At 38.1% G+C, this 27,554-nt stretch overlaps 1 protein-coding gene across 4 annotated transcripts in view; it reads left to right on the top strand.

The window, feature by feature from the left end:
- NBEA (neurobeachin) overlaps positions 1-14,470 on the top strand; it is a gene marked incomplete at both ends in the record, with an annotated part of 526,482 nt that extends 512,012 nt beyond the window's left edge. For all 4 annotated transcript variants that reach the window (XM_080613294.1, XM_080613295.1, XM_080613292.1 and 1 more), the window contains 4 exons: positions 7,635-7,736; positions 10,987-11,183; positions 11,868-12,019; positions 14,380-14,470. In XM_080613294.1, coding sequence (XP_080469420.1) covers positions 7,635-7,736; positions 10,987-11,183; positions 11,868-12,019; positions 14,380-14,470 — 542 coding nt within the window. The remainder of the gene's footprint in view (positions 1-7,634; positions 7,737-10,986; positions 11,184-11,867; positions 12,020-14,379) is intronic.
- Between the last annotated feature and the right edge of the window lie 13,084 nt (positions 14,471-27,554).

Raw genomic sequence — 27,554 nt, 5'->3', positions numbered from 1 at the left:
ATACCGTTTCATTAGAAAATATAGTAATCACAGTCATTTATTGTGAAATACTCTGGGGAAGAAGATTGTCAGGATGAAAGCCTTACTGATTCTGCTAAAATTCCATACCCAAGGGTTAGATAAAATCTTTATTAAACAACATGTATGTCAATAACCCAACCTGCTGGACTTGTGCAGAGCCTTCTCCTGAAATACCTGTGTGGGCATGTGCTCAGAAGGTGACCCCAGCTCTGTCTGTGAGAAATACAGAATCAGCTGTGGTTTAAAGAGGAGAATGGAGTAGTTGAAAATTTGCCTATCACAGCATGGTGAGCTTCATTTTATAGTTTAAAAATATTTTTTCCAATCAATGCATTGATTACGTTACCACTTTACAACAAATATCAAAAAGGAGTTTCTGGTTCAGTTTGTACTTGTCACAATTTATTGACACTTCTTACAATTACTGTGAGAAGAGTCAAGTTTTACCAGATTTTAAAGATAATGTTTTCCATGAAGTAGACTTCAAAAATTACTTGTAAAAAGCCTTATGGTTAGAATGTTCATCCAGGAAGTTGATAATCCAGTTCTTGGCCTCCAGAGACTGGGGGAATTCAAACCCACATGCCCATATTCACAAGCATATGTTGACTATTAGGTTATAAATTAATGTGGGAGGGGCACGCTGTGAATCTTCAGCTTTGGTGGAAAGCAAAATTCTTTTCTCTGCTCATCTTTAAGGATCTTATGAGACACAATGATTGGATAGAAATAGAGCTGAATCAAGATAATCAGGAACCAAAACTGCAGTTTGAACCAGAACTGCAGCAGCAGTATGTAGGGCAAATCTCCCTACTTGTAATTTCTCTGGTTCAGCAAAAATGGGTTTCATGACTATGCAATGGCTAACCTCCAAGGGCAGTGATAGAAAATGTCCTTTTCCAGACTAGACTAGAGGCTGGTGCCTGGGGATGCTCCTGAAAAGTGGGAGATATGGTACAAATTCCTTTAGTCTGAAGGGCAGCTGCATGCAGGTTTTTATGTATATTTGGGAGTCCCCTTATTTCTTTATTTTTGCTTAGGTAAGTATCACCTCTGGAAAAAACACTGAACTGAATGAAGCTTAGTCATCTTGCCATGGTCAGATACCTACTTTCTAAGTAAAATTGCCCATCTAAAATAGGTAATCTGAATCTTCACTTTATTAAGTTAATGACCACATTATGTAAATCTGCTGCAGTTGAGAGAACAGTGAAAGGAATCTGTTTTCCTTTAAGAAGACATGGCACATGCAAAGGACATAGTTTGCTTATTTTAAGTCTCTGAAGTGATCTGGCAAATGTAAATCTTTGCCATTTTAAGAGATTGAGTAGAAAAATTATTGTGATGGCATTTGACAATTTGTGTTTTGACATTTTTTCTCTTACAAAATATAGGGATTTGTTTTAACTGAGTGCTAATTTGTATACAAATTTGTTTTACATAGCAACTGTATTAGTAATCATAAAAAGGAGCAAAGAGAGTGCATGATATGCCCTGGAGTTCAACATGTATCATTGTAGTTGTTTTATTTTTATATTTTTATGATTACATTATTGAATGTTGCTTTCAAACAAGTGACTTTGAAAATGAGATTTATCTCCAAGTCTTTGAACAGATACCAAAGTGGATGATAGAATTGCAGAAAAGTGAAAGACAGATGCTTTTATCTGAAACAGACACAAATTCAGAAACTAATTTGGAAGTGATAAAAATTAATTTTCACACTTTAATTGGAATCAGACTCCTGCATGAAAGAAGGGAAGGCTAGGCAGCTTGTGCTAAAAGCTGATTGAATTTTTTGTCAGGTAAGTATGTTGGACTTGGCCGTTTATCCTCTTGAGTCTCTCTGTGCAATATATTACATTCATCCTCTGACTGGTGTTCTTTAAAAGGATCAATGCTATTCCTGTTTTGTCCCTAGAGCCTGAAATTTCGTTGATCTTAGGACTTGACATTTCTCATTACCTATTGTAGCTTCCAAGAGGATGGTCACAAGAGGTGTGAGAGTTAACCCTGCTTTTCCTAATGGGAACTGTGCTGACCATTGGAAAATATTGTGTCTGTCAGCCCTGCGCTGAGTTTGTTTAGCGTTATAACATAATCCTCAGAGGTGCTAATAATTCATCCACTGCAAGTGAGTGTATTCTGTATATACCTGAAAGGGAGGGTAATTGCTACCAAAAAAGATCTTCGTTAAGTTAACCTGCACTTCACCTGCACTTTTTTAAAAAGTCTGTCATGAAGTATAGCATTATGTGTTCCCTTTGCATAACATATTTTTTAAACAATTTTAAATTGTGGACATCATTGGCTTCATGAGTTTGTATCTTGAAGGAATAGTTATTCTGAACTCAGAATATTCACTTATTCTTTTATATCCCTCTACATTTTAATCTGCCCTAATTTGACTTTGAAAGGGCATCAGTTTCAAAATAGCTACCCAAGTGTTCTGTGTTAAATGGACTGGATGGCTGTCTGAAGGTCCTGTGCAAAGCACATTGGCACACATGCAATCTGCTTTGGCTGTTAAAGAGTTATTATGGTACTTTTATGTTTGTACAATTTAGGTATTATTTTTTAAAATGCAGTATCTTAGTACTGTTCGGCCAGAGTAGGAGCTCTTTGAAAACAAGTGTGTAATTTTTACTGACACTGCCTGTGGTATCCAAAGACATCTCTCTCGTAAGACTGCTATGCAAAGATAAATGAGCCAATAATACACCTGAACTAATGCAGTTATGTCTAACATTTTACCAACAGATATCTGCTTCCATGCTTTGCTGGGGCTGTACAGTGCAGGGTGGTTCAGCAACTTGCCAAAGCTTCCAAGCAATTTAGTGGAAGAAATAGGAAGAGAAGCTGCAAATCCTTACTCTCCTCTCCTCCACTGTATTTTTTCCTTTTAAGGCCTGGATAGGTGCAAGGTACCTGAAATTCCACTCACCTGGGTGAATTGTTTTTAGATACATGCAATGCTGCTCACATTCTTCAGCAAATAAACCAGTTCTGCCAAAGCTGGGAATATTTTGAATATATGACTATATTTTGGTCAGAAATCTTTCTTTTACAACCATTGCTCTCTGAAGTGGACATTGTTATTGGATATTTTCTACTTTGAAATATTCCTATTTATTGCCCGTAGACTTATATATTCGCCAAACTAAAGGATTTTTTTTTTTTCTGAGAGTAGAAATTCAAGGCTGTTACATCTTCACTTCCATGAAAGCCATAGTGTTTTCTAAGCCTTTTTTTTCTGATGAATATCCCCTCAAAAGTATTAATAGTAAAGTAAATAGTAAACTAAACTATTTTCAACACATAATTTAGCTATAGCAATGTACTTTCTTCTGTCAAAGTCAGAAATGAAATAGAGGCTGAAATTTGCCTTGTACTCTTATGTTTCTTTACACAGAAAACTCCTAGATATGTGTCCATAGCCATCTATACATAATTCTTGGAAAAGAACAGTATGAGAGAAATGGTAACACTGTCTGTTCTCATTCTTTTCTTCTTTTATTTTCATTACAATGCAAGAGTACCATTTGTTCCAGAAGAACCTTACAATAGAATTAAGCATTAAATTTTTCAGAGAGAAGGGAAGATGTATTTTGGTTTAGACTTCGTAGAAAAGCTTATTTGTTTTGAAATACAATGCAGATCTTTATTTTTTCTATCTGCCCTCTAGTAATTCAGTTCAAAGGTGCTCCTTTGGGAAAATTACAGGGAATTTACAGTGATGGTATCTCAGTCTTTAGGTAGGATATTTTCACCTGCAATTCTCAGAGCTTCAGCCTTTGACCTCTGGCTGCTTCTGTCAGTGGTGATGTGACAGTGACAGAATATTTTGCTAGATTTCAAATGATTCCTGGAGTTCACAGCTTCTGTCCATAGCAATAAAATATAATATGACTGACGTTCTGTTCCCCATGCTTTTCCTGTAGAAAGTATCACTGAATCATTTTTTCACAGAGCCCTAAGAGGAAAAATCCCATTTTCAATTACTGTTAGACTGTTACTCCTATTAATGATATGCCATTATTAATTTGTATTTACTGAGTAATAGGACTCAAAGATCTGTAATTCAGAGCAGTTGTTTTTTAAAAGCAGTTTCTCATAAGCAGTTGTTTCTGATAAAAATTAAAAAGTCAATTAAATATGTTCATTTTTCATATTCAGGCATTTTACAGTTTCATGATATGAAAGTGTTTTCCTAGGAAACACTAAGGAAAATGCCCTTTTGGAAGTTGCATTATTTCTTTACCCTTAAAAAATTTCTAACCATCTAATAATTTTAGTCTCTCACCCTTGCAGTCTGATGATGCTGCTGTATATACCTCTATAATCAGAGCTTAAGCCAAGATGACTGTTAAGCATAATTTTCTTTTTCCCAGGAGGACATACAGAAGGAAAAAGAAAGATGGAAAGCTCTGAATTTAATAGAATTTCTTTTTTCCCCTCACTTCTCTGTTATACACTTGGAGAAAAAAAAATCAAAAGGAGATGGGATTCTGAACATCAACATTGATGGAGAAATTATAAAAATCTAAATCTCAAAATGTAGGTAATCTTTGATGAGTTACATTTTCTGTTTCTTCCAACTACAATGCTTCCCCAGCAGTAAAGCTCAGTTTTCTGTTCACATCTTCAGTTTACAGACGAGAACAATTTTTTTCTTGCAGGCTGAGATAAAGATAAGGAAACTAGGATTTACTGGGGTAGCTATTTTCATAAATGATAGGAAAGTGTTAGTGTGTCTGTGCTATGCAACAATAAAACCAGGTAGCTTGAGCCACCCTGTACTATTGCATCAAAACTGGAATCTTTAAATCCATGGTTGATAGTTCTCAGCTGGTTCAGAAAGATGGTAAAATATATGGAATTCTTATTAAAATTTTGATGAGGGAAAATGTTAAGGTTTGGCAAGAAATACTGTAGACTCATGCTAAATTTTCAAGAACTATTGTTACATACAGTTCTGGCTACCCAAATTTTAAGACAGAACTGGAGCAAGACAGGCAGAGAAATGTGTTGCTGCAATGACTAAAAAATGGCAAGCCTGCCACTTCAAAGGAGTTTGGTTTGTTTAACAGAGGAAGAAAGAAAGACCGAGAGGGCTGATTTGTTCTGTAAGTACAGTGGAAGGGGAAAACAGAAGAGAGGGAGAAGACCTAATGCTAAAGGACAATGCTGACACACAAAGAAATAGATACAAGGTAGACAGGAATTAAATTCATACTGAAAATTAGAATATTTCTGTCCTTTAGAGTAGGAAAGGTCTGGAACATCCTTCGAAGTTATATACCCAGATAGACATTTCATTAATTTATTAACAAGTTTATGTGATGCGAGTGTCTGCAATAAAAAAGACTAAATTCATAGACCCACAGAAGTCTATCCAAGCTTCCTTTCCTAATGCATGTCTTTCAGAAAACCATGCAATATTGCTTAGCAGCTCGGGTAGTTTGTTTTTTAGTTTGTTTTGGTGTTTAACTGTTTTTCCAGTTAGGAAACTGCATTTTTATCACAGGGTTGAAATGTGTGCAGCCATTCACCCATTGGACCTCACTGTGCCATTAGCTGCAAGATAGATTTCTGTGTTATTTGACATCTTTTACGCTTGTGACTCCCAGCTACACTGGTCAAGTCACTGCTTTGCTTTCTGTGTAGTGAAGAAAGAAAACACTTTGAACACTGTGCAGCCTTCTGTCTTATTGTCTGTATCAGTTGTGTGACCTTCCTTTAAACTAATTTCTATAAATGTGGGTACATGACTTTCATCTTTCTGGTCTACGGTGGCAGGATAGTTCTCAACACCTATTTGCTATTCTAGGGTATTGCATTGAAAGTTAATGTGGAGGAAGTTTTCCTTTCTGGCTCCAAAAATCCTTCTCTGTCTCACTGTCTTCCTGAAGAGAATGTCCTCTCCAGTGGGCAGAGCTTGTGCTTGGGCAGAAGCATCAACCTTCCACCTGGCCGTATTCAAAATATAGAAAATTTTTCTACCTTTTAGTTTAGCTAGGCAGTGCAAAGAATGTTGTCTCTTCATTTTACCATTGCCCATGAATCTTTGTTTCAGTTTTATATGCAACCATATCTTATCAGCAAGGATTTTATATTATACTGTATTTATCTTATTTGTTAGTATTTGATCAAGAATCAACTCCCAGCTCCTAACTGGACATCCTACTTGCCAATATCCTGATATGCAGCTAATAATAGATACTTTTCTGTGGTTAAAAAATTTTAAGATCTGTCATTGAACCAGCTTCTGTCCATGTTGTTGTCCACAGTCGATTTCATATCAAATGGGTTTACATCAAAACATTGTTCTGCTAACACAAATACATTGAAAAAAATACATGGAAGCCATTTTAACATAGACATCTTTATCAACTCTACTTGTCATCCTGTCAAAAATAGATAAGGAGCTTGCTTGAGAAGACTCTCATTGCAGTGACTGATATTAATGAAATTTTTGCTTCCAATTCTTTGTTGACAAAACTGTGAATTAACCATTTTGTTATTTTGCATAGGATTAATGTTACAGTAATTCATCTGTAGTTCCCCAGGTAATTTCTTTTATCTTTTTAAAGTATTTGAACTACACTGGCGGAGCTCCAGTCCTTTGGGATTTCCCAATTTTCTATGTTTCATCATAACCAGATGAAATCTGTGATATCTACCAAGTTGCTAATTCTTGTTACTGATTAACTTTGACTGGCAAAGCAATATCAAATACTGACTAATTCCTTCACTGCATATAGGAGTTCCACTTTTAAGATGTCAGCATCTGTTATTATTAGAAACAACAGAAATGTTGCTATTTGTCATATAAACACCCCATAAATGCCCAATTGCTTGAACCTAAAATAAAATACATTTCACTCCTGAATATGAAAAATAAATATTTAGGGAGTCATTTATCTTACTTTTTAATACATTGAATGTGATAAAAATGGCATAGGTATCCATAGTGATACATATAAAATGATGTATACCCATAACCATTTTTAGGTATAATTTTAATCTGTAAGCATTCAACGTGTCTCTGAATCAATAATGTTTATGCAACAGTAGTATCTTTCTACTACAGTGCTGTTCCTCTCTTCCTACCCCCAATTTCATGAAACACATTATGATTCTTAATACACATCCTTAAGTCATCCTACTTGTTAGATTACTAGCAGAAGTCTGGAGACATATATTTGACAGCAGACCTGTACATTACAGCTTCTTTTAATACCACCACACTTTGTGTTCTTAATCTGAAATATGCATTTACACATTATTTTTAGGCCATAAACCAGCTATGTATTGTTATTTGGGTATTATAAACATGTAATTTCTAAACCAAAACATTTCTCTTAATGTATTGGGAAGCTTATGAAACTTTATGTTATCTGAATGTATTTTGCTCAGAAACCTAAGTATGAGATATTTAAGCATACCATACTTCCCTGGTGCTTACTGAAAGGAAGCACCTTAAGGAAAATTACGGTAAAGTTCTTTTGTTGATAAAACAGGTCTGGTTTGCCATTCCTCTGTTGTATCCTATTTTTATTTTCTTCTTGTGTGTTTCTTGTTCTGTTTTGTTTTGTTTTGTTTTTTAACAGGTGATTACCCAGCTCCTCGCGCTGTTTTAACTGGTCATGACCATGAAGTTGTCTGCGTGTCGGTCTGTGCAGAGCTGGGACTTGTTATCAGTGGTGCTAAAGGTCAGAAATGTTTTTATGATTTAAGTCTTAAAATTCTTAGAGCCTTTTTTGTGGTAATTCTCAATATTCCCGCAAGCCACATATACTTTAAGCAGTCAAAGTCTCCTCTGCTAAGATGTGTTGTATTTCTGAGGGAATCTACAGTAACTTTGAATGTTAATTGCTTACTATCCTGGACTTACCAGGTTTGGACACAAATTAAGTTCCTTCCAACTATCAGCCTGTGCTACTATTCCCCTCAGGTCTGGAAAAGTAGTCAATAAAATTTTATACAATAATTCATAATAAAATCCAATGATTTGGAGAAAGAAACCCCTTTTGATAGAGACCTATAGGTAGGGAAATGCCAGCTCCAAATTCCTACCTTGATCTTAATAGAATGGCAGTTTATAGGACTTACCTCAGTCTCCTTGGCAAGGGAAACAGGGTTAATTTGCTTGGGTTTTGATCTGTGGACAGCACTTCATCCTGTAGTTTTTTTTTTTGTGGTGGATTCAAAATAGTAAGAAATCTGCAGGTTCTATTAAACTTTCTTACCATCTATTCAGACTTTTTCCCTGATACCTATCAATGGAGTCCAGAGTATCCAACAATTGCTAATACAAATGTTCAAAATGCCTTTCCATACCTGCAGCATTCTTCTGTATAGCAGTTAATCATCATAAATGAAGCACCTGCCTCAATGAATGCTTGTTTCATCTTTCCTTATTCTGTTTCTCCTTCATTTGTTCTATTTTGCTTGTTGTGCCCATTTTCTCCTTTTCTCCTTAATTCCATGTGCACTTTTCTTCCCCCACTGCCCTCTCTCATTCAGTTTTTTTTCTTAATGTGGCAAACTTTGTGTCTTTTTTTTTTTTTTTCACCTTTCTATTTGCCTCTCCCTTTTCTTCCTTCTCTCTTCTTTTCTTTTGTGCTACATTATCTCTTCTCCCTTCTTTACATTTCCTTTCTTTACATTACTCTTGTCCTCCCTTAAGGTTCTTCTTCATTATATATCTTCCTATCTCATTTCCACTCCACTCCTACATCCACATCTGGCTACTTGCTTTTCTCTGTCTACAGTGATGCCAGTTTTATTCATCTCCATGTATATCTTTGTACTCCTTTTTGAACAGTTTGCTGCTTCTGAGGCTAAGACAGATGCGATGCTTGTTCTGCCTGGTTTTGCTCACAGCCTGAGCTCCTGGGTTATCATCTTTTATACTGCCTCAGAGCTCAACGTTTATTTTCAAAGCTGAGTGTGAAACTATTGAGTAAAGGCATTTTTAACAGGAAATCCTAATGGGTCATTAATTGTAATGACATACTACATAGCAGCCATAGGCAAAGTCAAGTAATTAATGAAAAAAATGTACAGTGATACTGAACCTAAAGTTTTTTTTCTTGCAGTACTGCTATCTCTTATCTCTTAAGGCACCTTTATATACTCTTACTGCTGGAATCTGTATTCTGTTATCTTCTGCTTCATTAAGTGTGTAATGTTTTGGTAATTTATGTAATTTTAGAGGAAAAGGCTGCTGGAGGACCAAATTACATCAAATCCATAATATGTTTGTGATTGATCAACCGAAATGGAGGCCCTGCCTGTCCTCTGAGTTACTCTTCTCATGTTCTTCCTTTTGAAATTCTAGTGCATATATAAACACAGAGAGAAAATCCCTTTTTTATTGCTGGTTTCCAGCAGATGCCTGCTTTAAGGCTTCAGTTTCTGCCCTTTCCAGTCCCTTTCCAGTTTCTCAGATTGCATTTCGTGGCATTGCTGGTTGCTTTGCTGTCCTTCCTCAGTGCTGCTGTGCTCCCTCACGGGGAGGCTGTCTCACTGAAGCTTGCTGCACACTGTGATAACATGCTTGAGAATCTGCAGAGGCAGAGAAACCACACATATAAGACTCCTCTGAGAAAACTCCTGTGCATCAGGTTGATGCTTGCATGTTCTTATCCAGTAACCCCAAAAAAGAGCAGTCAGTCAGTACGTCTTCACAGAGCATAGTAAATCGTATTTTCTTCGTGTCTTTTCATGTCCATGACCACTTAGCTATGAAGGCATTACTTTTTTATTTTGAGAAATCTAACATTGTAATTATCCTAATGGTCGAAGCATCACTTGTAACATTTTGGCAGTTCAGTATTTTCAAAGCTGAAACTCAGCTTTTTGAGAAAATAAATTAATTCCACTGCAGTCATATCCCATGGGTCCAGACAAGCTTGAGGTCTCTCTGCATAAGGCTTTATGGAAACACAGATAAAAACCTGAACCAGAAGGGCTTACACACGAATTTACTGATGCTGTGATTCATTCTACTTGGGCAAACCCAGCTGCTGTGTGAATTTCAGAGAAGTCAGAAAGGCTTAACGTGAGGTGTCTGAATCTGCCACTATGAATTTACTTTCAGGGTCATGAGCCAGTTGTATAAGGAAGAGATTACTGTGCTGTCCAGGAGTATCTTGTGATTCATAAAAACAAACATTTAGTATTTACCATGACTCTACATTTATCACAGAAGAAACTCTTTTTTCTTAGTAGGAATACAGATCTCACTTTCAAAAGAGCTTTTTCATAGATCTTGAAATGGAAATAGCCTAGTTTTCCATCTTAAAATGTATATTTTAATTTTCATAGTGTTTTTTTTCTTTCATCAAAAGTAATAAAAAGACGTTAAAATCTCATATGAAAATCCCTTTGGAGTAGTGCAGTTATAGTTTGATCTCCTAAAAGCTCTTATAGTCCAAATATCATATCTTGGCTGTCAGATGACTCCCATTGTTAAAACAATTCAGAACTGAAATCTGTGCATATAGTGTATCACTGGGGGAGAGGACCTACAGGAACTGCCATTGGCTATAGGAGAAATATGCAGTGATACGATTATATGCCCTCTGGGATTTGCTCCTACTAGTCACTGTTAGGGCCCCATCTGTTTAATGTGAATGGGCAGACTAAAGAGAGTTCATGTTGTTGGAGGAAAACAGTAAGACGGAGGCTTCTAAATGCTTGGAAAGAGGAAAGAATATTTTAGAAGATAGATTAATGAAAACTTCTACCAGTTTGAGTGAATAATAAATTACAACTTTTAGGAATGTTGTATCTATTTACTTAATATGCTAGCTCGTGCATTTCCTTTTCTGTTGCGTATTTTAAATTCTTTCAGCAAACATGTGATATAAATGTGTATTATGCATTGCCTTTGTGCACAGCATATACAGTTCGTATAAGCAGGAAATGTATACTATATTATGTTTTCATCTACAGAAGGTCCTTGTCTGGTACACACAATTACTGGAGATTTGCTGAGAGCTCTGGAAGGAACAGAAAACTGCTTGTATCCTCGCTTAATTTCAGTATCTAGTGAAGGTCACTGCATCATCTACTATGAACGAGGACGGTTCAGCAATTTCAGCATTAATGGCAAACTCTTAGCTCAGATGGAGATCAATGATTCAACCAGGGTAAATCTTAATGCAAACAAGCACTTGTTGTGTCTCACCTTTATTTCTTAAAATAAATTGAATTTATGTGCCATGTGATTTAAAGGAAATCACATATGCAAAATTACCACCTCCTGTTGTCCTGTTCAAACACAGATCCTTTCATTTCCATCTCCAAATGCAAAAATACGCTTGAACTTTTCCAGAGTAAATAAGAAGAAATTGTTCATGGTCCCACATGATTCCTGGAATTTTTGTTTTCAATTAAATTTCAGTGGGAAATACATCTTTGAAACAAAATGCTTTGAAAAGTGTCCATTCTTCATTTATTAGCGAAGACATGAATTTGTGCCTCCAGGGCTCTGCTCTGTCACTAGCACTTGCAGTAGCATTAGCAATGCAGATCACTGTTCCTCTTTAGGTGTTAGTGATGGCACTGAGTATTGTAGCGCAAACATTGAAATGTTATGTGCTGAACTCAAGTCTTGGCAGATTCAGTTAAAGACCTTTTGGTTATATATCATGTTTATAATGACACAATTGTTTCACTTTCTGATTGGGGAGAAAGAGGAGTGGAAGCCTTTTTCTTCAAATTTTAAGTGGGCACAGCAAACTAGATGCTTATAAGTTGATTTTTTTTTTGTAATATTGACCTGTTTCCATAAAAGCTAACTGTGTGATTGGGTTTGCCTCTTTCTCCTGAAGGCCATCCTCCTGAGCAGTGACGGGCAGAACTTGGTGACAGGGGGAGACAATGGTGTAGTGGAAGTATGGCAGGCCTGTGACTTCAAGCAGCTCTATATTTACCCTGGCTGTGATGCTGGCATAAGAGCTATGGACCTGTCTCATGATCAGAGGTGAGTTTGTTGTTAATATTTGTACGTACATGGTAAAATTTTACAAATTATACATCCACATAAACTTGAAGGTATAAATTTATGGTATGCAGTCATTAACAGGTACAAAACCATTGCCCTAATTATTATCTTCTTGATTTTTCTGACTGCATTTTTTCCCTGAGTTTCATAGCACAAACACTTAACATTAAGATGAGGTCTTACATCATTGAAGTCAGTAAGCCAGAGACTCAGCTAGCAAAATACGAGTGAAATTGCATTAACTTAACAACACAGGAATAGTCAGACTGGATTAGAGTGCAGAAGTGCCTATTAACCAATGCCTTAATCAATTACATGAGTTTGTGGTGCATTTTTGATTTTCAGCTACGTAGAATCATAGAGGAGTTAGGGTTGGAAAGGACCTTAACATCATCTAGTTCCAGCCCCCCTGCCATGGGCAGGGACACTCCACACTAAACCATGCCACCCGAGGCCTCATCCAACCTGGCCTTGAACACTGCCAGGGATGGAGCATTCATAACTTCCCTGGGCAACCCATTCCAGTGCCTCACCACCCTCTCAGTAAAGAATTTCTTCCTTATATCCAATCTAAACTTCCCCTGTTGAAGTTTTAACCCGTTACCCTTTGTCCTGTCACTACAGTCCCTGATGAATAGTCCATCCCCAGCATCCCTATAGGCCCCCTTCAGATACTGGAAGGCTGCTATGAGGTCTCCACGCAGCCTTCTCTTCTCCAGGCTGAACAGCCCTGACTTTCCAAGCCTGTCTTCATACGGGAGGTGCTCCAGTCCCCTGATCATCCTCGTGGCCCTCCTCTGGATTTGTTCCAACAGTTCCATGTCCTTTTTATGTTGAGGACACCAGAACTGTACACAATACTCCAAGTGAGGTCTTCTGAGAGCAGAGTAGAGGGGCAGGATCACCTCCTTTGACCTGCTGGTCACGCTCCTTTTGATGCAGCCCAGGATACATGTAGAGCTTGAGGATTTCATGGGGTTGCATCTAGACTGTAAATGTGCAATATTATCAGTGTATCCGTTCACCAGGAGTGAATGTGGTCCTTTCCTTTGATCTTCTTGAGCAAGGAGGATGCAGCCTAGATTTTTGCTGTCATTGCTATGTCACTAAAATGCAAACTGTAAATATAAAAGATATATGAAAATGGTCCCTCACTCTTTTATTGTAATGTGATTATAATGTAAGTCTATATGTTGCAGGGTGGTGAGTGGATTTGCTGTTTGCATCATGCATCAATCTGGTATTTCTTACTAATATACAAACTCGTGATATGCAAAGAATTCACAGGATATTAGAAACATCATACAGCATTCATTTCAGTTTATTTTTCTTACATGTTTCAGCATTCTTATGCTATGTACCCATTTTGTAAAGCAACAAAATCACCTATAAATAAGATATGTGCCTAATTTACTCAGGTATGAGTAGATGGCTTGCTGCAAGGCAGTTCTGCAAAAAAGGGCCTGGGGGTCCTGGTGGACAAAGTTAACCATGATCCAAGAGCAGTGTGCCCTTGTGGCCAAGAAGGCCAATGGTATCTTGGGGTGCATTAGGAAGAGTGGCCAGCAGGTGGAGGAAGATTGTCTTCCTCTACACTGCCCTGGTGAGGCCACATCTAGACTACTGTGCCCAGCTCTAGGCTACTCAGTTTGGGAAAGGCAAGGAACTACGGAAGAGGGTCAGCAGGTGGCTATGAAGATGATTAGGGGACTGGAGCAACTCTTTCATGAAGAAAAGCTGAGAGAGCTGGGCCTGTTTAGCTTGGAGAAGAGAGGACTGAGAGGGTATCTTTTCAATGCATACAAATATCTTAAGGATGGGTGTCAAGAGGATGGGGCCAGTCTCTTTTCTGTGGTGCCCAGCAACAGATAAAGGGCAATGGACAAAAACTGAAACACAGGAAGTCCCATCTCAATATGAATAAAAATTTTACTTTGTGAGGGTGTCAGAGTTCTGGAACAGGCTGCCCGGAGGTTGTGGAGTCTCATTCTCTGGAGATACTCAAAACCGACCTGGATGTGATCTTGTATAACCTGCTCTAGGTGAACCTGCTTTAGCTGGGGGTTGGACTAGATGATCTTCAGACATCCCTTCCAACCCCAACCATTCTGTGATTCTGTGATCTCCCTTGACTATACTGGGAATGTAGAAATTTGGCTTATATGTCAACACCCAAATGCAGTGTCTACACTGCAAACTGAATCCCACCCATGAACTTAATCTTCAAACAGTGCTGCAACTTTTTGCCTTGTTCTTCTAGCTTTTTTACTGTTTATGCTAAGCCATTGCTTGAGAAGGTAAAAAAATATTAACAGGACCATTGTTTCCATCTTTTTCAGAACTCTGATTACTGGCATGGCTTCTGGCAGCATCGTAGCTTTTAATATAGATTTTAACCGGTGGCATTATGAACATCAGAACAGATACTGAAGCGGAATGAAGAACCGAAAGCCCAGGTAAAGCTGAGAGCACAAGTGCTGCAATGAAAGGTGTAGTCTCTGGTGGAAAACCGCGTCTGCATTGATCTCCGTTGTACATTCCATTACACCTAGCAATAGCTGTACATTGTAGTCAGCAACCATTTTACTTTGTGTGTTTTTTCACAACTGAACACCAGCTGCTGAAAAGCAAGCTTGTATCATGTAAATTATATGAATTAGGAGATGTTTTGGTAATTATTTCATATATCTTTGTTTATTGAGAAAAGGTAGTAGGATGCGCCACAAGAGACTTTTGAAAATTCTGGGGAACCTTGATTCCAGTTACTTCAATGTTTAGGCTTTGAACCTAACATGCATCCCATCTCCAGCCTCTTTTCAAGCTGAGATAAAAAAATACGTTTGATACTTTGTACATCAGATGCACATCTTAACTTTAAAGGGATACTTTTGTAAAAGTAAAACCTTGTATAAAGAACAAAACTGTTTCTTAATTTTATTGTGGAGTTACAACTTGCATGTACTTTAAACCTGATGTCTTGATGGAACAAGTGCATTCACACAAATGGAACTGGAGATCTCCTAAGGGTACAGCTTGTGTTAAAGGGTTGAATTTGGGCGCAAACAGTAATTTGACATTTCCACCAACAGTTTTGGTTTTTTTTTTGCTTTTTGAATCTAAACTTTTACCCCTCTTAAGTGGAGTTCTGCTCATGAAGCATTTGGATAAAAAGCCATCATTTGCCATATTTATACTTTATACAATAGAAATTAAATTCCTCCCTTTAAAATTCAAAGACTAGACAGAAAGGGAGCAAAGAGGGAAGTTCAGTTTAACGTTTTGTAATGCTTGATGACTCCCAATACAGGCAAAGTACTATACTTCTGGATTATTAAAAAATCATGGGCAAGAGAGCTCCCAGTGATTTTTTCCCTTTGCTCTGAGCAGCTTGGTTTATTTGACAGCCTTAGCTTGATTGTAAAGGTGACCGAGGTTATTCTTTTCAGTAATTCTGAAAGCTCACCTGAAGCTACTCAGACTAAGGCACTTCATGTTTTACAATACCGTAATGATAACTATTGGAATATTTTTTTCTGCACATTGTACTGATCAAATTACACACCCAGGGGTACATACACTTTAATTCATGTTTCTTCTTTGTATATTTGGTGACTGTATTGTCATAGATGTACATATTGTGTCGGTAGGGCTATGAGGCATGTAACAGGAATGTAATTTTCTCAGAATTTACACTCACTTGCAGTCATTTATTTAAAAAGATAATGGATTCTTTGTATTGGCACTTTGCACCAAAACATATCATTATTTATTGATGTGATTACTTATTTGTTATCCACCTTGTATTAGTAAGTTTAGCACTGAATTTCCTTCTTCATTGTTGTTTGTATTTATCAGATTCGGAAATCATGGGGATCAGTGTAATGATTTAAGTTATTCATCACCCGTCTGTAAGCAATATCTTGAGTTTGTAGCTTAGAATTGGGAGACTATTGAACATCTGGAAGACAAGTTCATTTCATCTTAAGATCATGGTGAAATATTTTGGATATATAAATTCCTTAAGCTATTGTAACCATGTTTTATTGCAAAGATGTAAAATATGCCAGATGTGTGTGAGTTGGAAATCAAAAAGAAAAATAAAATATGCAAAGAATTCAGTAATTGTTTTTCATTTCAATGAAATTTTTGTCAAAATGTTCACATTACCATTAGAAACAAACAATTGTTTTAAGAAATCCTCTCTTATATGATATGTATATGCCAAGAATTATGCATGCCTGGGTAGTTGTATTTCCTGGGGTCTCAGGAAATAAAACAGAGGTTACAGAGTGTATTTTGCAACTCCTTTGATTGTCAGTACATGAAGAGAAGCTACTAAAAATACTTTGATCAGCAGAAGTGAAGAACCAAAGCCTTTAAGGGATATTGTGGATCCTTGTGAACAAGCAATAACCTTGTATAATAGGCCTCTCAGAAAGCAAAGATCTGATGAAAGCCATTTTGGGTATCTCTCAATGTCTAAAAAAATTGAATCAACTTGGGGCATTGAAAGTTAGGTATCCACACTCCCTGCATTGCAGAACAAAACAGGTGAGATAAATTGCCTTCTGGAAATGCTGAGGTCCCTAAAAATGTTAAAGCAAGTAGAGATAGTTATCTAAATGTCACATGTCTAATTTAAGGTAGCAATGGTAAGCAAAATGCATTCGTTATGATTAGAAAACCCCAGATTGACTAAAAAGCAAGATAACAACCAACACTTAAATTTGTTGCCCCACTCATTGCCTTTCCACTTAAAGATTGTTTTTTAAACAATTATCAAAATGAACTAAAGCCAATATTTGAACCCTTGATTAGAATACAGTATACATTTTAGCAGATATCTGTTTATAAAAGCTTTTTCAGTAGATAGATAACCGAACTTGATTGTTTTGGTCTGAAGGAGAGATGAGAAAGGAGATGAGAGGATGTTAATAATGGCATGTGGAACGGTTGATTGATATGCCGTAACCTCCATTCCATTATTATGCAATTGTCACCCCTAATGTCGTATTTTATTCAACAAATCGATTGAAAAAATACACCATTGCAGTTAAACAAAAGAATAGTCTTACTGTAATCTTAATTAGTACTGTTGTTTGCATGAAGTCTCTCAGCATTATGTGAAGTATGATTTAGTCACAGATTAGAAGGTTTTATGCCCAAGCAAACTTTTGTATGAGAAATTGGCCATGGGTTACAAAAATAAAATCCTACTGCATGATGTTCATAGTCAGGGGTACTCAAACAAGTAACAACAATAACAATAATAATATGCCATCTTCATTATGGTTTAAGTTGAAAAAATGGAGTTTCCACAAAGGCACAGGACCAGGAGAATGTATTAACAGGCTGGTATAGTCACATAGACCAGCCTGATACAGTTTTTTGTTGTGAAACACCACTGTTACCTTTTACTCTCTATTTAATTTCTAATTTTTTAAGGGAAAAATGTTACAATTGTGCCAGAATATTTAATTTTCTTTGTTGTTTTAGGGGTTTAGATTTAGGGTTTTTTTTCTGTTGGTTTGTTTGTTTTTTAGTTTGTGTTAATTACATTAGCATATGCCTATCTGTTACGATGTCTCTTAATGTAAAAAACCCAAAATGCAGAGATCTGCAGTTTGTTTCACAACACTACTCCAAAGCTTCAGTTGCCCCATTTCTACCACAAAGGAAAGCTGGGCTGACTTGCCCTTTTTACTCTATAGAAATGAGAGTTACTGATTCCAGGGAGTCTCTGAGAGCTATTTGTGGAAGATGAAGCAGCTTTGACCAAACCACTTAAATGCAATTTCTCAACTCTCAATCTTCCAGCCAAGAAAGATGAAGCATTAAGAATACATGGTGCAACTAAAACATACCTACAATGAAAATAATGTGCAGCTATTGGCTGTGTTTCTGCCAGTTAGTCCTACGCTAAGAACTGAACTATAAGCCAATGCCAAACCAGAAGGATGAGGCAACAGCAATAAGCCTTGTTCCTTGCCCAGATGCTATCACTATAGAGGAGGATGCTGCTTTCTCTACAGAGCAACAATAAAAGAAAGGCTGCTGCATTTTACCCTGAGAAAAGACTAGTTAGGCTCAATTTCCTGGAAAAGCCAGGTAAATAATGATTATGTTGATAGAGAACCTCATGGGTTGTGCTTGTAGAGCTAAAAATGCTGCCTGTGAAAAACAGCTGTGCTGAATGCTTGTTACAATACAGTGCATCATCCCTGCTGACAAGCAAGCAGGATGTTTGAAGCAAGCTTAGTGCTGCCAGTGATAAAAGCATTTGAAGCAAACACAGGGAGTGAAGGCCTGACTTTTGATAACAGCAGGCGAACCCCATCCAGATACAAGATGTCTAGTACATATAAATATTTCATTTGGAGACTTCTAGCTGGAGTTTATGCTCACATTTTCCAAGAATTTAGTTGTGGACTGGTTTTATTTAAGCTTTTGGGGGGTGGGGGGTGTATGTTACTTGCAAACCCTAAAAATGAATGGACTAAAACATAAGCTGATATTTAAAGAAGGAAATAAGTACTGGAAACATATATGTCTATGCAATACAGTACAGTTTATAGACTCTCTAAGCCCAGTGATTAGTTTTGCAAATTCTACAGTTAAATTTCGAGATCTGCAACCAACAAGGAAAACAAGCCTGGAGATTGCTTTCTTGTAAAATTTATAAGCTGTATCCATATGATTAGTTTACAGAGGGATTTGCGTAGAGGAAAATCTGCCAAACAACTGACTTGGTTTATGGGTCCCTCTATGGTGACATCATGCCTAAACAGCGCTACTGCTCTGTATCATTATTTAGAAGCAATTTTCTGTCAGTGGCACCTCATTTGCAGAAACAAGGACCCAGGTAGCTAACATGAATACCTATGTGCAAACTTTGGAGCCTGGAGTGCTTTTTATTCATTAAAGGATTGGCATCATTAAAGGGCTCTGTGTGCCAAAGGGTGCCACAATGCCAAACTACTTTCAGCCTAGTATTCCTAATGTCAAGCAGAGAATATGCTTTTATATACAAAACTAGAGAAAAGAAAAAAAAAATCCTCTGGTGCCAGAAGATTACAGACAGATAAAAGCTATTAGCACCAATGGAATTGACTTAAAAGTTTCATGTCTGTTTATACTTTGAAGAGACTTAGTCTTGGCAGGATGCTGCAATGACCAAACCCTGTGGCAAAGCTAATCTTAGTATGACAGCTGTGCAAATTTAAGAATGATATGCTTAGTTTCTCTCACTGTGTAGCACTAGTGATTTCTAGAAACGGCATCAAGCACGATTGAAAGTGGTTTCAGTCTCCTTGTGCAGTTATACCTACAGATCATAGAATCATAGAATAGTTAGGGTTGGAAAGGACCCTGAGATCGTCTAGTTCCCACCCCCAATACAGTGTCCAAGGCTGTTCAGATACATTAGTTTGTACAGAGCTATCAAGCACGAAATAAAAAGGTGCCTGTTGGCCAGTGTCCCTGCATGCACATCTTTTCAAATAATAATAATGAAAAAAAGAAACTGTTTTAGTAGGAAAGCAGCAGGACTCTGGGAATGGGCCAGAGGCTGGAGAAAAGTCAGAGAGGGACAGATTTCATCTACAACAAAACACTTGGTCCATTTCTGCCAAATAGGCCCGAACAGTGTCCCAGCGCTGCTCCTGCAATGTTTCTTCCCTCTCTCTCTTTCCTCTACTAGACCCTCTGATCCTTTGTTTTAAGTCGGCGTGAAGAGCAGGCTATAAGCTGGGTTTTCTCTCTCCAGTAATCATGTCTCTTTTGGTATCCATCACATGCCCTTTCTCCCCTTAACTGCTGCAGAGGGCTAAAAAAATTCAGCCTAAAGCACAAGCATGTGAAGCTCCAGGAGACCCATACAAATTTCTTTACCATGCTCGTTGCTGTCCCAGTGTGAATTGCAGGAGGTAAAAACCTGAAATTAAAAGGATATCCTATCTTTCAGCTGTCTATTCAAGCAGAACCAGTGGTCATATGGGAGTATTATTCTAGTAATTAACACAGGTCAGAGCCCTTCTCTGACCCTAAAGCAAGCGGCATGACAGTCTCTAGCGGTGCCACCAGACTCCCTGGGACCAGCCCTTAACACATCCTAGCCCAGGCATGCTGCAGGGTGTTGTTTATAGGGTGATAGATTAATTGCGTGCCAGCTACACTGTGCAGATGAGCACAGGACAGTTCCCAAGCCTCTACCTTTAATTGCTCAAGTTGCTAGGTATAGCCAAGACACCTACAAGGAGTCCCCTGAGCTCCATGACCATCAGCTTATCAACCATATCCTGCAGTCTTGATAGATGGAGCTTGGGACTTGGTATTAGCTACCAGCCACAAGACCACTCTATCCTGTTTAAACACTACACCCTGTGAGTACAGGTTTTGGATCACTGACTACAGCTATTGCAAAAAACTTACATAAAAGGTGCTCAGCTCATTAAGACCTTAGTGCTTTTGGCATTGTCAGTCTTGCTGTCCTGTTGTGTGCTACCTTATGTATACTTGTACATTATGGGAAACCTATATCAACTGGAAAAACCTTCTGCTGGTCAGGGGTCCTCCTTGGTCATTCCTTCATGAAGTTCATTGATACCAGCTTCAGATCCATGAAACTGGATACCTTGAAAATTGATAAAAAGATATCATCATCATTGCTATAGCTTCCTCCATTGTCAGAGCCTCATTGCAGAGGCCTATGCCCTAATTTGCAAAGTACCTCAATGGTAAGAGCTATCTTGTGGGAGATAAGCCTGCTTGCCAGACACCTACTGCAGCACTTACTTACAAATGTAAGGTGGGAAGCATTCTTCTGGGACATAAATTTCTAGACATGTAATGAATGAATATGGATCCTGCACAGGAGCTTGCTACAGATAGTGTACTCATGTACCCCACATTCCGTGTAGGCTGGGATTAGTGTCCCAAAGGCATGCTGATCCTTTTCCACTGATGGATGATCTGGCCAGTACACTAGTCAGGAGTACCTTCTGAGTTCCATGTTAGTCCATAATGAATGTGACAACTCAACACATACAGAACTAGAGAGCTCAAGGGTTATGGTTTTCTGCAAAGTACAGTCTTAATTGAGGGAGGGGTGAAAGGATGGGTTCTCAATGTACATAAAGTTGAAAAAAAGATTGCTTGCCTGCAATTTTTCTTCAAGATAAATTGCCTACAGGGACATTTTCAACCTACTGCTCAACCCCTCTCCTCTAAGTCTCTCCCTGTTTCTGAAGTTTCTGGAATCCCTTTTGTCACCGTGTGTTTGCAATGGGGAGGGAAGGGACCACTGTGCCTTTCAGAGGTACTTACAGCATAAGTATGTGTGCAAGCATGTGGGTGTGCAAGGCAGCTCAGTTATGGATCATTCGTTATGCTACTTATGAATTTTCAAGCAAAAAGCAGGCCAAAAGAACCCAAAGAAATAATTAAATCTCAAGGTTAGATTGTATCAAGGAGGATAAAGGGAACAGTGGAAATTCTAGTCATGGAATCTAACAGGATCTCGGCTCGGGGCAAAACAAGAAGCACAAGGCCAAGTCCATTTCTTATATCTGGAGGCAAAAAGAAATGAGGCATCTCCACTAACAATTCTAGAATAAACTGGGGATTTGAATAGGAACCATAGAATCATAGAATCATAGAATAGTTAGGGCTGGAAAGGACCTTAAGATCATCTAGTTCCAACCCCCCTGCCATGGGCAGGGACACCTCACACTAAACCATGTCACCCAAGGCCTCATCCAACCTGGCCTTGAACACCGCCAAGGATGGAGCATTCACAACCTCCCTGGGCAACCCATTCCAGTGCCTCACCACCCTCTCAGTAAAAAATTTCTTCCTTATATCCAATCTAAACTTCCCCTGTTGAAGTTTTAACCCGTTACCCCTTGTCCTGTCACTACAGTCCCTGATGAATAGTCCCTCCCCAGCATCCTTGTAGGCCCCCTAACCGTTCCAGATTAACAGATGTAGCCATTCAAAAATAGGATTTGAAGGGTAAACCACTTATATTGTCACCACTTGTTTTAAGAATATAGTATCTCTCTATATCTGGCCTGTAAACAATCAGGACTGCAACTCCTGGAAATGTCCATTTCTAATCGTTTAATGTGGATCTACTTATAAATGCATAAAATCTCCAGTCCTTCTTGAAGACTGTTTTTCTTTACAGACATCAATGTCTGCAGTAATTTCTTTTAAGCATATTTTCAGTAGAAGTCCTCCTTCTTACAATACTTTTTTCTACGACACAGCTAAAAGATTTCTGGACTTCCCATAAAAATTGGCATTAAAATGCAGACTATACATGTTTCAAAGAATAAAAGGTTAAGAGCCTGAGCAAACATTTACATAACTCTGAAGTAGACCCACTGAAAGCCTTTTCCAAAAGAAAATATATAAAATCTCAGATCAACAAGAAATTTATGAACTCAGAAACAAATCTATTTTTGACAGCAGATAAAATAAGAAAAATGGGATTCTGCCTTGGGCAAATACGGGACAATCAGAGTGCCCTCTTGCTACATCTTCCATAGCTTTTAGCCTTTGGCAGGAGTTTTCTAATGAAAAACATTTCTGTAGGATTCCAGAAGAAAAGCAGCTAAATTTTGGATGTTTGAAACAACTATGTTCTACTGACATGGATGCAATTGTTATTTCTTCATCAAAATATTATGCAATATTAGTCAAATACCTTTCATAAAACCACTGTTATTTCTCTTAACACATTTGTAATCTCCTCAAAACTATTCCAACTCTGTCTATTTTTTACAAATTATTGTGACAACAAATAAGCTCATTATTTTAACTCATCTGTAAATTCTGTATTAACTACTATTTTCCATGGGCTTGTACCAGGATGATCCTGTCATAATTTGATCCATTTTTCCTTTTAATATATCGTGATTTTTGTGTTTTAATCATTTTATACATATATATATAAAGCAAAAATCAATAATTCAAAAGACATCCAGATCCTTTAAACTCTTTGAGGTAAGTTACAGAATACACTGGCTTGAGACATTTTACATTAGCAGAACCTCAAGCATGTAGAAATTAGGTAGTCTGTATTATTTAATTTATGATTTTTACTAAGAGAGAAGTGTCTACTTTTAGCGTTCAAACCAATACAGTATTTTCATTAAGAACTGCTACAACAATATAGTGCCACCTCTGCAGTTCCACAGGTCATTTCGTTGCCTTGTGTAACATCCCAGGCTAGAGGGATTTCTGCAAGAAGTCCTCAGCTCTCTTGTCATTCGAGACAACCAAAATTCCACCAGCAAGTGGGAATATCAGACCCACTTTATCCTGGGGCTGAAGTATTAATGTTTTTCTCTGGTGTGGATAATTTGCAAGTGGATGTGAGTTATCTTTACTGATTCCTGAAACCATTGTGAGACTTTCAAACAAGACCTTTGGAGAAAAATAAAATTTACATATTAGCTGAGAGAGGCTTTTCTCCCCATTGTGGTTTAACCTCAGATGGCAACTAAGCGCCACACAGCTGCTCACTTACTCCCCCACACTGAGATGGGAAGACAATCAGACAGGTAGAAGTCAGAAAACTTGTGGGTTGAGATAAAGACAGTTTAACAGGCAAATCAAAAACCACATGAGCAAGCAAAGCAAAACAAGGAATTCATTCACCACTTCCCATAGGCAGGCGGGTGTTCAACCATCTCTAGGAAAGCAGGGCTCCATCATGTGTAATGGCTACTTGGGAAGACAAGCACCATCATTCTGAGCATTCCTCCCTTCCTTCTTCTTCCCCCAGCCTTACATGCTTAGCATGACACCATACAGTATGGAATATCCCTTTGGGCAGTTGGGGTCAGCTGTCCTGGCTGTGTCCCCTCCCAACTTCCTGTGCACCCCCAGCCTGCTCAGTGGTGGGGTGGGGTGAGAAAAGCTTTTGGCTCTGTGTAAGCACTGCTCAACAGGAACTAAAACATCCCTATTTTATCAACATTGTTTTAGCACAAATCCAAAATATAGCACCATACCAGCTTCAATGAAGAAAATTAACTCTACCCCAGCTAAAACTGCACACTCCTATAGAAAAGTTCTTATTTCGATTAAAGCCTTTCACTACATTTCCTGAACTAAAGAAATGAGGAGGGGGGAAACAGTGTTGGAAAGAAACCTGTTCTTACAAAAAGTGGCAGAAATGGCAGCCAGGACAACACTAAATGACACCATATCTTGAGGTGAATATGCAGCTATGCAGGGCATTCTCTGTCTTCTGACACCGCCTGTGTTGCTTTCATGGGCTTCATTGATGCAACGTGGAAAACAAGAGTTGCTAAAGTCAGACCAAAGCACCTTCTCCTTCTGAAAGATAGTGGTTGATTACACCAATTCTTGTCAAACAATCAAACAGCGTAGAGACATCCAGAGCAGTTACCTTCTGCTAGGAAACCGGAAGATGTCCCATCTCTCTGAGATGTTCCTCATCATGACAGTGTGATAAAAGGCTTTTTTAAAAAAATCTGGGGAAGGATTACTTGCAGACCCAAATGCTTGTTTTATTAAACCAAAGGCACGAATATACGAATACCAGATCAGAGGATACAAAGGTTTATATCACAGGCTGGAAGTCCAGAAAATGTTGAAAAACGTGTTAGGACTGATTTCACATTTGTGTCCCAAACACCCTCAATTTCTAGGCCTAAACAAGGAAGATTCTGGTTACTGACTCACTCGCAGGCTCCCCGCTTTAAGTGTCAGGTTGAACCATCTTCCACATCTCCAATCATAACAGTGCCTCAGGGCCAAATTAGGTACTCAGTTACACCTGTGGTCCCCCAGGCCCTGGATTAGGCTGGCTGTGATAGGGGTGTAATCCCTGTGCAGTGGCAGGGCCAGGCGGGTGTCACTGCCTGAACTCATTATGCGATTATGTTGATGGAGTGTAAGAGGCACCAGCTGCTCCCCGCCAACGTGCGGCACTGGTGACCCTCGCGCACAGTGGCTGCAATAAGGTTTGGAGCCAAAACACCTGAGCTAAATCAAATTACTTTACTGACACCCTCTCTGCTCCTTCATTTCCGTCTGGTTATTAAACCCATAGCTGTTTCAAGCCAGCAGTGTGAAACAGCCCTGAAGAGAAAGTGGGGTTTCAAACCCTTCCTCCAAGGGAGCCACATGCCCACTTAAGGCTGGAAGAGGACAGTAATTTTGAACACATGATGGGTAAATTTCTAGTGCACTGGACACTTCCTGGGACTGCCAGGGTTGGCATGGGACAACCCCTACAGTCCACCTAATTCTTCATTTGGATCTGGCCCACCTGTTTGTTGGACTAAGCAGTTATGCACATTATGGTACAGGTTGGCCTTTCAACAATATAAATAGTAAAAAGCTGCTTTCATGGATTTACAGTATTTATAAGAGCTAGCTAGCTATCTTTTATAATAAAAAAATAAAGGACTGATAGGAATGTACTGGAATGTACAGTGGTTGACTGGAAAATGAATGACTGAGGAGAAAACCATGAAAATATAAAAGGCAATCTTATAAATGTCACTGCAGATGAGTATCTATCAACATCTTAGACAGAAGAATTGTTACTCCAAAAAAGAAGATATCTTCCAGTTTAATAAGTGTCCTAAGTGCCAGTGATGATGTATACTGACTGGAGATCTTCTGCATATGTTCTGGGATTGTCCAGAGTAACACGTGTCTTGCAACACATGCTAATAAGCAAATGCACAAGATCCCTTTGTAGCCTGAAGTAAAACTCCGCATTTGCAAGACTGGTTGAAGGGGCATTATGGTTGCTCCTGTCTGACATTTTTTTCTCAATGAACTTGTGAATACTTCACCTTTCCTTTTTCAGTTTGATATCAATCTCAATGCATTTTGATGTTGGGAGGGGAGAGACTTTATATAAAACCTGGATTTTGAAATAATCTAAGTGTCAAATAATGAGATCAGCATTATTTTCTGTAATAAACTGGGTATTGCATAAGTATAAAAAATAAATTTAAGAAATATTTTTACATATAAAGTCACTTCTAAGAAGACTCTATGGAACTTTAAGAGGATTTTACAGAATATCACTATTCATGTACAGGCAACAGCTAAAGGAGGATTAGAGTGACAACAGCAAAAATACAGAGTTCATTAAATATTTTTAACCATTTACCATTTATCCATTCATCTGCTATCTAGAATTCTAGGCCTAAGTCCATAAGTACAAGCTATGTCTAAATGTGCAAAGTATGTCAAACATGGGATCCTCACTGCTCTGTATTTCCCAACAGTGTTCAACTAACTCTAATAGCCAATTTTAGCTCAAAACCATGGTTTTGGTAAAGCAAGTTTTAATCTCAAATAATTTTAAATTTTGCCTTTCTTTCTATTCACATTTTTTTGTGCAATCTTATTTATAAGCATATAATATGTAATATATAAAATGAAGCAAAAAAAAAAAAGAAGTTACATTATATTCTAAGGTTATTATTGGTTTAAACAGCAATTACTAGAAATACTGGCCATTGCCTAGAGAAAAACTTATCACTTTTACTGGTTTTATTATGGAAGTGCAGAGGTGATCAAATACTGCAAGTTTCATGAAGGTTTTTTGTACAATCTTTAAAAATTCTTTTCTGCTGGTAATGGTGATGGACTGGACAAGTAAGAGGAGCAACTTCATCAATAAACTACTCAGCAAAGATTGACAGGCAGCAAACAGATAGTTTGTACAGCTCTGTTTCCAAAAAGGCATTTTCCAAGAAGGATAGATGTGCCAACAGGACCTGGGCTGATCAGCACTATATGATATGAGACAGAAAACGAACACGGGGAACTGGAAGTGCACAAATAGGTGCTTCAGCAACCCAATTTTCCCATGGGATACTGAGAAAGGACAACTCACACCCTTGAATGGCTTTCCAAAGCTTTGCTAGCAGCCCCATATTGTCCTCTTTTCAATGCAAAAGAATCAGGTTGTCCTGCAGAAATCATACAAAACACTACTGTTCAACATATTGTTCCCTGAAGTAGGACTATTCAGATGAAAGAAACTGTGGAGCAGCACCACCATCCTCTGAGCAACACAATTGCCCCAAGATTCTTAACAAGTAAAGCCATGTTGCTGACAAGCGCCCGATTAGATCTGTCTTTCAAAGCCTTATCTGGGGAGACCACTGTGAAATCAGGGAAGAAAATAAGAGTGGAGCTGTCATAAAACTGCCTAACTGAACTCTATCTTCAAAACCAGTCACTGTAACCACAAAGCGGAGCTGGTGAGTCCACTTTTGCACCAGTTCCAGCTGATAAGTAGAAAGTGACACTTGGTAATGTTAGGCTAAATGGTTCTCAGAAAGTCTGTATGTAAATTAAGGAAAGAATAGATGTAGTCCTTGATTTCACTAACAAGCTCACTTGTCCTTATCTATCCACTACACTAGAAATCAATGTGTAATAGAGAATGCGTAGGCTAAAGGGACTCTAGACACTTACTACGCTAGAAGCTTGAGATCAGTGCTCAGTG

Source organism: Psittacula echo (genome assembly GCF_963264785.1).
Source record: "Psittacula echo genome assembly, chromosome: 3".
NCBI classification, from domain to species: domain Eukaryota; kingdom Metazoa; phylum Chordata; class Aves; order Psittaciformes; family Psittacidae; genus Psittacula; species Psittacula echo.
This window is presented reverse-complemented; position numbering and strand designations above follow the sequence as displayed.